The sequence below is a fragment of the Asparagus officinalis genome, chromosome 8, assembly GCF_001876935.1.
Source record: "Asparagus officinalis chromosome 8, Aspof.V1, whole genome shotgun sequence".
NCBI lineage: Eukaryota > Viridiplantae > Streptophyta > Magnoliopsida > Asparagales > Asparagaceae > Asparagus > Asparagus officinalis.
In genome coordinates, this window is record NC_033801.1 from 78,048,310 (window position 1) to 78,064,702 (window position 16,393).

Below are 16,393 nucleotides of genomic sequence, written 5' to 3' on the forward strand. Positions count from 1 at the left end.
CCTTTAGCACAACGTCACATGCGGAACGGACTTAAGACAATCCGCATGTAAGCCCGATTCAAACGGTAATCGGTAAAAGCATGACAAATCCGTTGAGGGCTGAGGATTTGCCAAAAATCCTAAGTCAACGTCTGATACACGTTGCTGTTTAGTCTTTTCACAGGAGAAAGACGAAGTCTACGTATTCAATATCGTAGCACTAAAAGAGTTAACTCTTTTAGCATAACGTCACATGCGGAACGGACTTAAAACAATCCGCATGCTAGCCCGACTCAAACGGTAGTCGGTAAAGGCGCATCAAACCCGTTGATGGCTGAGGATTTGCCAAAAATCCTATAAATATGCGAGTCATTGACGCATCAACTTTATGAGTTGGTCTCGTGACTCGAGCATCCAACGACCTTGGGATAAGATCCATGCTCCAATTCCTTAAGAGCTTAAACCGTGTGTACTCCAGCAGACGTACGAGTATAAACTGTGTCAAATGCCGAACAGTGCATCATAATGAAGCCTGGACGCCGGACAACGCGTCGCAATGAAGCTCAAACGCCAGACAACGCGTTATAGATGAAGATTCAACGCAGTCAATCGATGATAAGTTCTGTGTTGAAGCAGCAAACTCGAGCCAAAAAGTCAAGAAATCAAGAATCGACTTCAAGTTCAAATTCCAACAACGGTCAGACAATAAATGCAGCACCGGAACCCCTACAGGCATTCTACAAAGCACTGAATAGCCTGAAGGAATTGAAGGAATCCAGAACAGAAGTCATTCCAGAGTCCCGTTACACCGACTGAAGGTTGGGACAATCACATCCAAAGTATTCCAGACTCTTCTATAAAAGAATGAGACTGAAATACTTTGGAGGGGGTATCTGTAGGCGTATAAAATTGCCTATAGGTCCCTTAGCACAGCTCGACGCCGATTTAACAAACGGACCACCGGGCGACGTATCCAAACAAGACCGTTAGCTCGCCAACGCTGAAGCCAAGCTATACGCAACGGAGCAGGTTAACGAGGCGACAAATCGCACCCAAGCATTGGAATGCATCCACTCGCACGCGGAATCAAACCAATGTTTAGGTGAATCACCGAGTCATCTAAACAAGAGCGAACTCGGATGAATCACGATCAAATCAACATCAATTCCGGACTCAAATTCAGAAGTTGGTTTACGCGGGACGGACCAAACCGACCCGCGCCCGTGCGGGTCGGAATGATCCGACCCGCGCCGGCGCGGGTCGGAATCAACCGACCCGCGCCGGCGCGGGTCGAACACAACCGACCGGCGCAAGCGCGGGTCAGACTTGTCCTGCGCGCGCTGTTTCGATCGGGTTCGGTTTTTGATGATTTTTCTCGAGATTTGTTGGTTCCAGAGGTTCCCAACTGACTTGATATCATCTACAAACATGGTTAGGTTGTTGTTAACTGAAGATAGAGCCAAATCACTTGATCATCCCCAAACGTGGTTAGGCTGTTGTTAACTGAAGATAGAGCCAAATCACTTGTTCTCATCCAAATAACCGCATTCGAGGCCTATAAATATGAGTCAAAGGCCTCCATTTTTCGAGGGCGATTGATTATCAAGACGAGGAGGTGCTGCCGGATTGTAGAGTCAAAGGAGCATGAATTTCAGCGAGGGTTGACAGATCTTGGCGAGTTCTTCGGCATAAAGAAGGAGAGGTCGAGAGATCCGACGCCAGTTCCCGTCCGTCCCTTGAGATTAGGCTTGGTCTTAACGAAGCTCTGCCAAATTTTTCATCAACCGGATCCAGATCTAAGGCGGTCCACGGATAAACCCCGGCACAGGCAAAGATCCCACGCAAGCAGAAGACCGATAAACGATCTCTGCGTTTGTTTTGATGAGAGTTGTAACTTTTGTTTTCATTGTGTAAAAGTCTTATAAAAAGACAATCTTTTTGATTTTGTTGTAACGACTAAAGTTGTAATGAATACCGCAATGAATACAACAATTTTCGACGCAAACAGGCGTTGCCAACCTTTCTCTAAGCTCATGAAGAAAGGAGTATCCTTTGTCTAGGATGGAGAGTGTCAAAAAGAATTTGAGGAGATTAAGAGGTATCTCACTCAACCGCCAGTTCTCGTGGCCCCGATATCAGGAAAACCATTCCTGTTGTACGTGAGAGCCATGGACCATTCTCTTGGGGCTTTGTTAGCCCATAACAACGATCAAGGTTAAGAGCAAGCCATCTATTACCTGAGCAGGACTATGATAGGAGCCGAACACCGGTATAATCTGGTCGAAAAAGAATACCTCGCCTTGGTATTCGCAATTCAAAAGATGCGACATTACCTAGTTGGACAAACAATTCAGGTTATCTCTAAGGTGAATCCCTTGAGAGTTTTGATGACGAAACCATCATCTTTAAATTGCCGACTTGCAAAGTGGGCCATTCTCTTGTCACAATACGACATACAGTTCATGCCTCAGAAGGCGGTCAAGGGTCAAGCACTGGCAGACTTCTTAGCCGACCACCCAGTATCAGGAACGTCTAAGTTGTATGAAGAATTACCTGACGAAGTCGCTGAAACTTTTGTCACCCAGGAAGCTACGCAAGTGTGGAAGTTATTCTTCGACGGTGCTTCTAGAGCAAACCCTCATGGAGCAATCACTGCGGGGGTATGAGTAGTATTAATCTCTCCGAACGGTCATGTGATCCCAAGGGGATTTTCCCTAATCGAACCTTGCACCAACAATGTAGCCGAGTATAATGTTCTGCTACTAGGAATGCAGTTTGCTGAAGAACTTAATATTCAGCACCTTGAAGCTTACGGTGACTCTCAGCTGATCGTTAATCAAGTCCGAGGAGAATACGAAGTACGTCATGAGGATTTGATCCCGTATTACTTCGCAGTGCTAAAGCAAGCTCAAAAATTCGAAGGTTTCTTTATCGAATATGTGCCAAGAGCTCAGAATGCATATGCCGATGCTTTAGCCTCTTTGGCAACTTCGCTAGCCTTGCCACCAGAGACTGAAACAATGATTCCAGTCGCAGGACGCAAACTTTACTTTTCCAAGATTCCTATGGAGGAAAACTCGGACGAGACGACGACGGGATAAGTCTGTACAACCTCTATGGAATTTGAATCTAGAGATTGGAGATTCCCGTACATCGATTATGTCCTATACGGAATCCTGCCCGATGACCCTAAGGAAGCGGCCTCTATCAAAAGAAAGGCCCTCTGATTCTATTACGATGCAGTTTCTCAAGTCCTGTATCGCAAATCGTACGATGGAGTTTTGCTTCGATGCCTCTCTCGAAAGGAAGCAAAAGAGGCCCTCAAGGAAGCTCACAACGGAATGTGCGGAGCTCATCAGCTCGGAGCTAAATTAGGAGATCGTCTCCGACGAATCGGCTATTATTGGCCGAAGATGTTTTCAGACGCAGTTGACTACGCTAAACGTTGTCACGCGTGCCAAATTCATGGGGATTTCATCCACCAAGCACCAGGAAACTTACACCCCACGTAGGCGACTTGGCCATTCGAAATGTGGGGTATGGATATCGTCGGACCGATTTCCCCTCCGACGTCCAAGGGACACCGGTTCATTCTAGCCCTAACCGACTATTTCTCCAAATGGGCGGAGGCTATCCCGCTGAAAGAAGTCAAGACTTTGAATGTGATCAAGTTCATCAAACATCACGTCATCTACCGTTTTGGAGTCCCGAGGCGAATAGTTCACGACAATGGGACACAATTCATCAGCTTTGGGTTTCAGATATTTTGTGACAGATTCAGAATCCAAAGTGTTGCATCTACGGCATATTATCCGCCAGCAAATGGTCTTGCATAAGCTTTTAACAAAACCATAGTGAAGCTTCTCAAAAAGTTTGTTTCCAAAAGCCGACGCGATTGGGATGAAAGACTTGGTGAATGTCTGTGGGCTTACCGCACGACAGTAAGGACCTCTACAAGAGCTACACCGTTCTCTCTAGTATACGGCTACGAGGCTGTATTGCCATTAGAAATCCAGATCCCTTCTCTGAGAGTTGCTATTACAACTGGACTAACAGAAGAAGAAAAGCATCAACGACGTCTGCAAGAACTTGAAGCCTTAGACGACAAACGACTTCAAGCTCAGCAACAGATCGAGTTATATCAAGCCCGTATTTCCAAAGCCTACAACAAAAAGGTTAAGGAACGGATTTTTAAGAAATACGATTTAGTTTTGGCCAACAGACGACCCATGGTGATGACACACAAAACCAAAGGGAAGTTCAATCCTAAATGGGAAGGGCCCTTTGTAATAGAATCAGTCTATTCGAACGGAGCATATCGCCTCATCAACCAAGAAGGAGATAGGCTCATGATGCCGATTAATGGGAAGTTCCTTAAGAAATACTTCCCGTAAATCATGTAGCCCCCTAAACCCCAACTAAATCAGGCTGGGGGTTGCCTATTTATAGTGTAATTCTATCTTGTATTTCGTCATGTTAACACTACACCTCTGACGATTGTAATTTGATGGAATTATTCTAAATAAATAACAAAGGGAATTTTGATAGCATTAGCTTTATTTTCTATTGTCTTGAACCAGATTTCAGCAAAAGAGATGATAGAAGGCAAAATGGTATCATTTTCATTCAATTTTGTTAATCTAAACAAAAAATGATGACAAACAAAATGAAAACGATACAAAATTCCTTAGTCAAGAACAGGACGAGATCTAAACATCAGGCCTCATTAACTTGAGAGATTTTAGCCTAGACTTGAAGGCAGAAAGTTTCTTCTGGTGAGCCGCTCGGACTTGTTCTTCAATCTCTTTTCTGAGTTCTACTTCAACAGGAGCGGCAACAACAATATCTTTGCGAATCCGCTCAGCCGCGTGGAGCGTACGGCAAAAATCCGTATAAATTTGGCCACTTTGATGCTCAAGCTCTTTTCTGACATCCTCATAGTGGGCCAATTGGGCTTTCTTCTGGTCCAACTCGGCCTCTAATCGGGCGATAGTCTCTTCGATACCGCGGATATCAGAAGCAACACTTTTGATTTTAGCATATGCTGCAGAGTGCTGCTTCCTTAAAGCTGATATGCGGGCCTTTTTGTCAGACAAGTCCTTGTGAAGGGTCCCTGGGTGATGTGCTCTGGAGATTATCGCCAAGGAAAGAGCCGGCTCCACTTCAGAATCTAAATTGGTGCACTGCAGCTCCCTGAAAGTTGCTAATTTTGCCTTCAAGAGAGCGATTCCCCCCTGACAGTGCTCAGTCCATGATGCATCCCCTTTATTCTTGATATCGTCCAAGCATTGGGTCAAGATGGGTTCACAATCTTCAAAAGAAGCTCCTTCAACACTGACAATATTAACAATTGTCTGCATCCAACGCTCCAGTTCCTCAATTGATTTCTTCAGAGCTCTCGAGCGTGGAGGAGGAATGGTTGGATAAATCGGACCCGCATGTTCATCTTGAACAGGTGATCGAGCAACTTCGGAAGAAGGGCCTTTATATGCATTTTTCGTCTCGCAAAAGAGAAAGAGGAGCGGATTCAGAACCCTCAATGGGCGATACCTCTCCAGCTCTAGCGTCCTTAGGAATAGAAGGGATCGATTGGGGCATTTCATCTTCTCCATCAGTTAAACGCTCAGCGGGTGCAGACTTCATCACATCCCCCATTAACTTGGCCCTTTTGGAATTTTTGGCCATGACAGGTATTCGCTTACGAATTCTCCTGTCATATTCAACTTGCTCAGCAGCAGAAAGAGCCTTCTTACCCGATCTTAAAGAACGAGGTGTAGGAACAGGCTCTTCTGCAGGAATCTCCTCAGTAGTCTTTTCTTCGGGAGAATCAGCGATTGGTCCTCCCTCTTCAATCCCCTTAGGAACCTCTTCCTTAGAAGGTTCTACGTTGAACAAGTCCTTAGGAGCTTCAACGGCTCCGGTCGCTTCCTGTTCACAAGATAAGTACTCTTCCATCACAAGTCCTTAGGAGCTTCAACGGCTCCGGTCGCTTCCTGTTCACAAGATAAGTACTCTTCCATCCCTGGCAGACGAGTACTGGTAGAACCGCTCCACAAGATAAGTACTCTTCCATCCCTGGCAGACGAGTACTGGTAGAACCGCTCCGCGAACGATACAATTCCCGAATCTCGCTTATACATGAAGTATAAATGTCATATTCCGGGACCTGAGAAGCTTCATCAAACCACTGGCGGAAATTCATAACAGTAGAGCAGCCGGGTGGTGAGTTGGGTAAAGTGAATTGCGCATGGGTTCCTCCAGTGAAAAAGAAGTACCATGCGCGAGCTTCTTCATACAAATTCCCAATCTGAGCTAACGCCGGGTTAGGATTGCCAACAGAGAGTTGGTCATATCCAAACTGTCTGGCGAACCGAGAAGGCATGTAAGGCTCGATTATACACCTCTTCCGCAAGCGGTAGACCAGGTAGCCCAACATGATCATAAGAAGCCAGTTAAAGGTGCCCTCTTCCAGAGAAGACGAGCCCTCAAAAAGCAAGTCCATGAAAAGTGCATCCTCCACGTCAGCTCCGTCGAAATTAGGAGCGTAGCAGAAAACCCGGTAATTGTCTTCCCGGGATAGAAACTGTCGAGCCCTGACTATATAAGAACTAGTCCACGTGGCCGACCCCAATCTCTGTACGAAGGGAATATAAGCATCATCACCCTCGTATACTCCCGTCATCAACGAAGGGCAATGCAACACGAACCAGGCCACTAAATATGTATACGGCACTGGTACACGTGGTTGAGGAGATTTCCCAGCTTTCTTCTTAGTAGCTTTGACCCCCGGAGCACTAAGAAGTTCTGAAGTCAACACCCTCAGGCCGTTCTGAATACAGCCATCCATAGCAGTAAGGAGACTCACAGGTCTCCCATGCGCTAGCAAAACAGCTGGGTACACAACCTCAGCTAATATTGCCTCGATCGGTCTTGACGGTACTACGCACCGCTTCAACCAAATCATGAAGAAGCCCGCAAGTAGAGCCGTGTCAGAGATAGGAACTGTGGCTTGGTAGTGGAAACCTTCAAATTCAATACCAGCTTCAAAATCATCCTCGGCATGCTCTGTCTTATAGGTAGCACTGGAAGCTGTAATTCGAGCTTTGGCATCCTTACGAGAGATCATAACAACCCGAGATACGGCTACATCTTTCCGGTTTAAATTTTGAAAGAGGTATTCCGCCCATGTGGTATGCATAATGCCCCCTCCACGCATTCCAAAGACTTGGGCACATATGTGGAAGTAGCACATCAATTCCTAGAAAGTAGCATAAATTTTCGGGTACGCCATCTTCAGTAAGGAAAGCTCCTCGGTGGTGGGGATAAACTCCTCGTAGGGCGTTTTTCCGAGCGGCAGTCCCGACACTGCCTGCATCTCATGAAGAGCAAAGCCTAACTCTCCCGCAGGTGTGAAAATTGTGTAGCTGTCTGGGTTATATTTCTCCAACATGGCGAAGAAATTGTGAAAACTCTGCACGACTCCCCGTCGTGAAGCTAACACAGGAACTGTAAGACCCGATTGAGCGAGCGATTCCTTAAGCTCCTCAAGAATAAAGTCAACCATGCGGGTCCACCAACCTCCTTCTCCAGAACAGACCCATCCAGGGGATCTGAACGTCTGGGTAGAGAATTCACCCTGAATTGCAAGGAATTGGCGGATGAAGATGTTCACTGGACGTGGCATCTCCGGAACCAGCTCCTTCTTCTCAAACAAACCAGGTCTTAACCCCTTGAGTTGTCCCCCAATTTGTGTACGAGCTCGCCGACCAAATCCAAGCGACACGTTCTCCTTCTCCTTTACTATGTCGAAGGTCAAACCCCGACGGCAGCTCACATTCAAAAAGTAGGAGTGGGTACATCCTCTTCATGTTGGGGAGGAATAAAAGGCGACTATTAACTCTCTGCAGCAGCTTTGAATCTTCCACATATGTGAGATGATCATCGACTGGTATGCGATCTCCAAATATGAATGCTGGTTTAGGAAACTGGGCATGACCGACGGGGGTCTCCAAGTCTAAGTCAGTTATCAGAACCCTGAGAGTAGAGCATTGAGGGAATTTAATCATTTCTGCTCTTTCCGAATCAGGGAAAGTACACAATGGAATCCTGCTCTGAAGACTGAATGGTTCATTCGTGTCAGGTCCACTGATATATCCAAAATGATGCTCTTGTGAAAGCGGCACGTTTGGGAAAAGCACTGCACAATCAAAAGCAGAAGTTAGCAGCTAGAAGCGAGCTATCGACATAAAGACAGAGTCTGAAACACAAAGGGTTAAAGTCTCGTCTCCAACGCGAAGGTCGAACCTCGCGTCAGAAATCTCCAACGCGAATGTCGAACCTCGCGTCAGAAGTCTCAAACGCGAGAGTCGATCTCGTGTTGAAAAGTTTGAACGCGAGGGTTGAGACCCATATGGGATCCCAACCCCGCGTTTTCATTGAACTAAAACGAGTCATCTTCCTCGTTATCAAGAACCCATCTAGGGTTTTCTAAGAACTTGCCAAGGCAAGTTATTTCGGTCAGTACTCACCACGACAGGGAGGCCCCTGCGGTGGCGATGTCGACGGCAAGGTTCCTGCATGGACAAGGACACCGCCGGCATCCTCAGCCGACGGCATTTCGAAAGTCGCTCCGGCGACTTTCTTGGAGTTAGAACCCATTCTCCGAGGAGCCATTAATACAGTCGATCGGAGGAAGTTCTTTTGAACGAGAGAGACGGAGTTCGTCGGAGATTTCACCGTAAGCAAATGAGGGTTCTCGTTCTTAGGAATAGCCAAAAATTTTGAGAGTCAAGTGACTCTTGACATGACCACTCAGGTCTATTTATAACAACCGTCAAGCTGTTAAGATGGCACGGGATTCTAGGAGTGAATCACAACCATCTTTGAAACGCGAAGTTCACAATCACGTTCAAATTCCCAAGTACAAGGCTCAAGACCAGTGTCACGAAGGCCTGAACCTCGCGTTTCGAACATCAAACGCGAAGGTCACCTCAGTGTTGCAATTCTTCTAAATGAAGAACCTACACTTGTGAGCCCGTTTAACGGAGTGTTAATCAAAACCTCTGTATCTCTTCAGCAGAATCTAAATTCTCATTGGGTTAATACTACACCCCAGATGATCATCGTCCATACAGAGTCTAAGGTTAGCCGACATCAATACCAACGTGGCTATAGCTTCTCTGTCAGAATCCACTTATCAATTCTCATTAATAGAATGATAAGTCTCCAAATCATTGTCAATTTATTAGCTCTCCTCAGCAGAGCAATAAATAACCTGTTTTCAGTGGGGTAACAAAATTCCTCAAAATCTTGTTCAAACCACAAGTATCACAATTCATCGCCCGATGGTAAAACACTTAGCAGTTCTCCCCAGTGAGACGCTATAATATTCTTTCCCCACACCTGTCACGTTAAAATTACACCTCTGACAAGATCAACTTATCGATTCTCGTCAATAGAACGATAAGTCCTCAAAATTGCCCTGATCGCAATATTTTTCCTGTCATGTTAAAATCACACCTCTGACAAAATCAACTTATCGATTCTCGTCAATAGAACGATAAGTCCTCAAAATTGCCCTAATCGCAATATTTTTCCTGTCACGTTAAAATCACACCTCTGACAAAATCAACTTATCGATTCTCGTCAATAGAACGATAAGTCCTCAAAATTGCCCTAATCGCAACATTTTTCCTATCATGTTAAATCACACCTCTGACAAAATCAACTTATTGATTCTCGTCAATAGAACGATAAGTCCTCAAGATTGCCCCGATCGCAATATTTCAGCTGTCAAGTTAAAATTATACCTCTGACACCTATAGATTTCTTTCAGTGTTCAAAGCAGAAATAACACAGGAAGGATTCTACTAGTTAACTCCATTATGGGAAAATAATAGAATATTCATCCTCAGCAATTTGAAACTTTCTAAAGTTATCTTAAACGATAATAGAGAGAGTTTTCTGCACCAGAACAATTGTGGAGATCTATTCTAAGTCAAGAATACATCTCAGGCATTTCTCGTGACTTGTACTTAAAATCAAAACATGATAAATGCAAGAAACAATGAGAAGTCAATATCACTTTTTATTCAGAAACCAAAAGAAAGTGATACAAAGCTGTTTTTAAGAAAAAGAATAGTACAAGGTTAAGTCAAAAGAAGCAAGTTGAGCTTTGGCATCAGAGAGCTTCCCCTCATGATTGGCCCGTACAACGGCTTCAGCCTTCCTCCGCAGCTCATCCTCAGTGGGTGCCACTTCAGCGGCTGCCTCCTTCTTCGCTCTTTCAAGAGCTTGAGCTTCCTTATGGTAATTCAAAAGAGTGTCTGCATTTTTGGCCCCAAGTATATTAACAACGGCTTCTTCGCGAGAAAGCTGAGCCTTCAATCTCAGCACCTCCGCCTCAGCCTCGACAAGTTTTGTACGGATAAGGTCCAAAGAAGCAGTAGACAGCTCCAGTTCTTTTTGTCTCAGATCACTCTGTTCTCGCAAATGCGTGACTTGAAGTTCTTTCTCAGCCAGACCTCGCTCAATTGCCTCACGGCGAGTCACTTCCTCAACTTGGAGGTCAGCAAAAGTAGACACGATCTGTGTCTGAATGTCTTCATGGCTGAGGGATTCCAAATGTTTGAGCCGGGCTTCTAAGTGGGAAATAGCTTCCGAACAACGTTCAAAGCAATGGGCATTGTCCACACTTTTGACCCCATTTAAGCCTGCTTCTAAGAGAGACTTAAAAGAGTCAAAGCGGCCTCGACCAGCCGTGACAACCTCAATCACCTTCCTCACAAGACTGTTTAAATAACTCAGGGAAATATGGAGGAAGTCTGGAGCATCCATTGGACTAGAAAAAGCAATGGAAGACGACTCGACGACCCCGGAAGTGGACGTGCCAAAATATGGATTAACAAGTGATTTGGGTGTAGAAGTTGCGAAGGCAACTGAAACATTCAATTGCGAAGGACTTGAAGTCAAAGCCATCATTGTCCTCGCCGGAGACGCGCTTGGTCCGGCCTCTGTGGGCGCAAGCGAGATCTTCATCAATGCTGTAGGTGAAGCAGCTACAGTGGATGAGGTAGGCAGGGGCTGCTCTTGCATAGGAGCTGACACCAGCACAAGCTGCTGTTCCGGAGGAGGAGTTGCGGCAGTAGTTTCAGGCAATGCTGCAGGTGGAACAGTTGCCGTAGGAGAGCCAGGTAAATGTTGCTCTTCTAAAGGAGCCGACATCTGCGCAGGTTCTTGCTCTGAAGTAGTAGCAGCAGTGGTCCCTGGAGAAGGTGAACCTACACGGAAAAAGGGTCGGAACGCGAAAAAAAAATGTGGAAGAATTCGAAGAAAACTAGGCTTACCGGAGATGTGAAAAGGAGTATAACTAGATACTTTATCGGATGGGACCTTGGGAGCATCATCAAAAGTGGTGATGTCATCTATGGAATCATGCTCTTCATCATCTTCACCACCATCTGGCATGTTGCCAACGTCAGCATCCTCATCATCTCTGTCTTCGTCAGCTGCACTACCAGCCATTATAATCAACTCGCTCCTCATCATCCTAAGCCGCTAAAGGTCCCGGAAGATCTGTTCCAGCAACTGGTTTATTCATAAGTCCCGTTGTAGGACTAGGAATTAAATCACCAGCTTGTGACATTAATGCTGAAGGAGGAGGGGATGGATTCTCTTCAAGACCCCCTGGTTCCAATGCAGGAGACCTAGGGAGGTTCATCGCCGGAGCGGATTCTGCATCTGCATCCATTAATTCATCCTCTTGGTCCTCAGGAGGTATGGATTAACAAGTGATTTGGGTGTAGAAGTCGCGGAGGCAACTGAAACATTCAATTGCGAAGGACTTGAAGTCAAAGCCATCATTGTCCTCGCCGGAGACGCGCTTGGTCCGGCCTCTGTGGGCGCAAGCGAGATCTTCATCAATGCTGTAGGTGAAGCAGCTACAGTGGATGAGGTAGGCAGGGGCTGCTCTTGCATAGGAGCTGACACCAGCACAAGCTGCTGTTCCGGAGGAGGAGTTGCGGCAGTAGTTTCAGGCAATGCTGCAGGTGGAACAGTTGCCGTAGGAGAGCCAGGTAAATGTTGCTCTTCTAAAGGAGCCGACATCTGCGCAGGTTCTTGCTCTGAAGTAGTAGCAGCAGTGGTCCCTGGAGAAGGTGAACCTACACGGAAAAAGGGTCGGAACGCGAAAAAAAAATGTGGAAGAATTCGAAGAAAACTAGGCTTACCGGAGATGTGAAAAGGAGTATAACTAGATACTTTATCGGATGGGACCTTGGGAGCATCATCAAAAGTGGTGATGTCATCTATGGAATCATGCTCTTCATCATCTTCACCACCATCTGGCATATTGCCAACGTCAGCATCCTCATCATCTCTATCTTCGTCAGCTACACCACCAATCGAGGAGCCTTCATAATCAACTCGCTCCTCATCATCTCGAGTAGCCGAGGGTTCAGGAAGATTTGTGCCAGCAGCTGATCTCTTCATTAGTCCTGTTGTAGGACTAGGAATTAAATCACCAGCTTGCGACATTAATACTGAAGGAGGAGGGGATGGATTCTCATCAAGACCCCATGGCTCTAATGCAGGAGACTTAGGAAGGTCCATCACTGGAGCAGATTCTGCATCTGCAGCCAATAATTCGTCCTCTTCGCCTTCGGGAGGATGGTAAGAAGAAGCTTCGCTTGATAGGGCTGGGCTATGAGAACGAAGTCCAGCTCTATGTGGCAGGCCCGCCACGGACGATTCCTGTTGTTCTTCATCTACAGCAGCTCTGATGGCATCAGCCATCAACTTGGATTTTTGTTGGCCTTTGGGGGGAGAATCAACCAGTAGTTTCCGACGAATCTGCTTATCATACTTGCCGGCTTCATCTACAGAAAGTTTTCGTTTCCCCGCTGCTCTCGTTGTAGGAGGATCAACCACTCGTTGCTCTTCCCCTGGAGCAGGATCAGCTGTCTGTTCCTCTTCCTACCCAGCAGGCTGGTTTTCAATGGATAGAAACTCATCAATCCCTCTCAAGCGGGATGTTTTGGACCCCTTCCTTAAAGCATACATATGCCTAATGTCTTTTAGGCAAGATGTATTCAAGTTGTAATTGGGAGTCTGAGAAGCGGCGTAATACCAATTACAGAAGCTTATGGAGGTATAGGAGTTGACAGTTTTGTGGGGAAGCCTGAAGATGGCCTTAGTACAACCTGCCACAGAATAATACCAAGCCCTGGCTCCTTCATATAAATTGCCCACAACTGAGAGTTGAGGATGAGGGTTCCCGACATATAACTGATCATACCCAAATTGGCGAGCGAACCTATAGGGTTGGTAAGGTTCAATGAAACAGTTGACGCCTTGCCGAAAGATCAGGTAGCCTGGCCTGATGGAGAGAAGCCAATGGAAAACACCCCCGCTCAGATGAGTGAATCCATTAGGACCTGCTACGTCCTGATATTCCGCGCCATAGACGCCGCCCTCGAAATCAGGGAAACAGCGGTAGATGTGGAAGTGGGTGTCTCGCGCTAAGATTTGGCGAATTCTAACCATGTACCCTCCTTCCCATTTCACAGATTCTAGTCGCTGCACAAATGGGATGAATGAGTCTTCCGGGGGAGAGGCTGCACTCATCAAAGGAGGACAGTGAAGCACGTACCAAGCCATCAAATAAGTATATGGCATTGGTACCCTGGGATTGGGAGTTTTGAAAGCCTTGTGACCCTCAGACTCCACCTCTGTAATATCAACGAAGTCAGAGGCCAACTCCCGCAATCCATACTGCAAACAACCCACTATAGCATTGAGGAGGCTCACAGGTCTCCCATGTGCCAAAAGGATAGCTGGGTAGACCACCTCAACGGCAAGGGCATCGACCGGCCTAGTAGGGACGACGCAACATTTGAGCCACAACATCAAGAACCCGGCCAGCAGCACTGTGTCGGAAATTGGAATTAGAGCTTGATAATGGAAGCTTTCAAACTCTGTATGAGCCGGGAAAACATCTTCTTTAGCCTCGTTGGTATAATGGGAGGTAGCGTCGTTAATACGAGCCTGAACTTCCTCTAAAGTACTGGCAGGCAATCGGGTCACAGAGGCTCCTTTAGTGGTCAAGCTTTGGAATAAATATTCCGCCCAAGACACTTGTTTAATGCCGCTTCCTCGAGCCCCCGTCAGCTGCATGCAAATGTGGAAGTGACACATGACTTCCCAGAGAGTGGCATAAATTTCAGGGCTGGTCTTCTTCAAAATTTTGAGTTCCGCCGATCCCGAAACAAATTCTTCACACGGCAAATCCCCAAGAATAAGACCCGAGACTTCGTGCATCTCGTGAAGAGCAAAGCCTAACTCCCCCACAGGGGTGAAGAAAGTGCAACTCTCAGGATTATACTTCTCTAGTATGGAGAAGAAGTGAAAGTGGCTCTGGACAATCCCGAACTTAGTAGCCCGCACAGGAACCAGCAATCCAGCTCGGGCAAGAGGTACTTCCAATTCATCCAAAACAAACTTGGTCATCCGGGTCCACCACCCCGTCACCAGAGAATGAACCCAGCCAGGAGTTCTAAATCCTTGCGCGGGAAACTCTCCTTTCTTTGCCACAAACCTCTTGACAAAGGTATTTGCCGGACTGGCCACTTCACCGAGGGGATACTCCTTAGCAAATAAACCCGACCGTAAAGCTGTCACCTGCCGGTTATAACCAACTATGCGGACCCCGTGAAAAGTTAGAGTTCCGAGAGCGACCCCATACTGATCCTTAACCAGGGGCTAATCCATACGCCTTGGGACGGAAGCACACTGGAAATAAGATATGGGGAACATCCTCTCCATATTGGGCAAGAAAAGGTTGCGGTCCCTAACTTTCCGCAGCCACTTATAGTCCCCATCATAAGCAGCGCTTGCTTCGAAGTCAACAAAGTCCCCGAAGAGGTATCCAGGTTTGACTATTGGCCTACGGCTTGGGCTTTCAAGTCGAGCGTCCGAAACCAATGTCCTAAGAGTGTCATGAGAAGCTTGGGTGATCAGTTCCACGCGACTCTTTTCCCTAACTCGGAAAACTGGGAGTTCTTGGCGCGAGCTGAAGGTCATGTTCATGTCCGCACCACCTTCATGCCCAAAATGGTGGCGAAAAAGAAGGGGTTCACTGGTATGGCGCACTGCAAGATAAAGAAAAATTTAGACAAGGCAAAAACAAAGCACAGACGCGAAGGTCGACCCCCGTGTCAGAAAAAGTCCAGACGTTCAGCGCTGACAGTGCCGATCCTTGAGCCGCAGCGACGTCGGACTTGGGAGGACGAGAGACCAATTTCTTGGGTGCCATAGGGTTTTGTCGGAGGAGAAGAACAGTTGTCGCCGGAGAAGAAAACGAAATTTTTCGTTAAAGTTTCAAGAAGAGTCGAATGACTCTTGATTTCACCTCCAGCGGTCTATTTATAGACAGCTGTGAGCTGTCAAATCGTAACGGACGGGATTCGAGGCCAGAATCCCGCCCAAACTCGACCCTAGCGTTCGAGTTGTTTGGACTTCCAAATGCGAGGTTTAGCCACGCGTTCAAATTCTCCGACGCAGGGCTCACCCACGCGTTCCAATCCTCAAATGCAGAAATTATCTCTGTGTTTGGACCGCTATGATAGCAGCTTCTTGACTACCAAGGCTACGACACGGCCCCAGATAAGTAAAAGAAGAGCTAACAGCAATCATCAAGGCGACCAAAGCCGGGAAGAAACAAACGACTCCACTGGGGAGTCTATTGGAAAAGGACAGATAGATTACAGTCAACAACATTGAAATCATCTGGCTCGATCAGACGGAGTGAGCAATCAATCCACTAAATTTTGGGATCTAAAGTATTCCGAAAATTCGTCCCAGTCAACCGCGAACTTTCGAAAACTTTGGAGGGGGTTCTGTAGGCTGTCTAAAAATCACAATGGCTAGCTGATCCCTATCAAGCTCCGACAATGGAAGTCACAATCAGACGACTTTCTAATCGCTGTATCTGCAACTCTGCGACCGCTACAAACACGGCCTCATTTCTGAGATGATTGATCTTGATGGTTGCGACAACAACATGACTAATATTATATTAGCAACTATTAGAGATGTTGATGAGCAGTGTAATGATTTCAGAAATAAAAGGTTGGACTTAGTTGGTGAGTTGCTTGGTAGTGAGCTGTGGGCAAATATTCATCTAAAAACACTATGGATGTTGATTCCCGTCAAGTTACAATAACGAAAGCTACAATCAAATAGCTTTTGCGCCGACAATCGAAAGCTGCAAATAGAGGACTTTTCACATAGATCGAGAAGAGATACAATTCAACGACACTTCCGACAACTGATGAAAACTCTATTCAGTAGTCTTCACATTCTGCAGTGAAAGTTACAATCTGACGACTTTCACACCCCACAATAGCTAAAGCTAGGA

The 16,393-nt window shown here is 46.4% G+C and overlaps 1 protein-coding gene across 1 annotated transcript; it reads right to left on the minus strand.

The window, feature by feature from the left end:
- Positions 11,728-15,289, minus strand: LOC109821406 (uncharacterized protein KIAA0754-like). Its single transcript, XM_020387595.1, has 4 exons — positions 15,209-15,289; positions 15,075-15,125; positions 12,315-12,951; positions 11,728-12,140 (listed from the first exon to the last, which is right to left on the minus strand). The coding sequence occupies exons 1-4, from the start codon at positions 15,287-15,289 to the stop codon at positions 11,728-11,730; spliced, it is 1,182 nt and encodes a 393-aa protein (XP_020243184.1).

Excerpts from the sequence above, each read along its gene's own strand:
- LOC109821406 (XM_020387595.1), bottom strand. The coding sequence starts at position 15,289 with ATGGCACCCAAGAAATTGGTCTCTCGTCCTCCCAAGTCCGACGTCGCT. Across the intron at positions 12,952-15,074 it reads CCACCATTTTGGGCATGAAG|GAAGAGGAACAGACAGCTGA; the intron begins GTGGTGCGGACA and ends CCTGCTGGGTAG. Across the intron at positions 12,141-12,314 it reads TGGCAATATGCCAGATGGTG|GTTCACCTTCTCCAGGGACC; the intron begins GTGAAGATGATG and ends TTTTCCGTGTAG.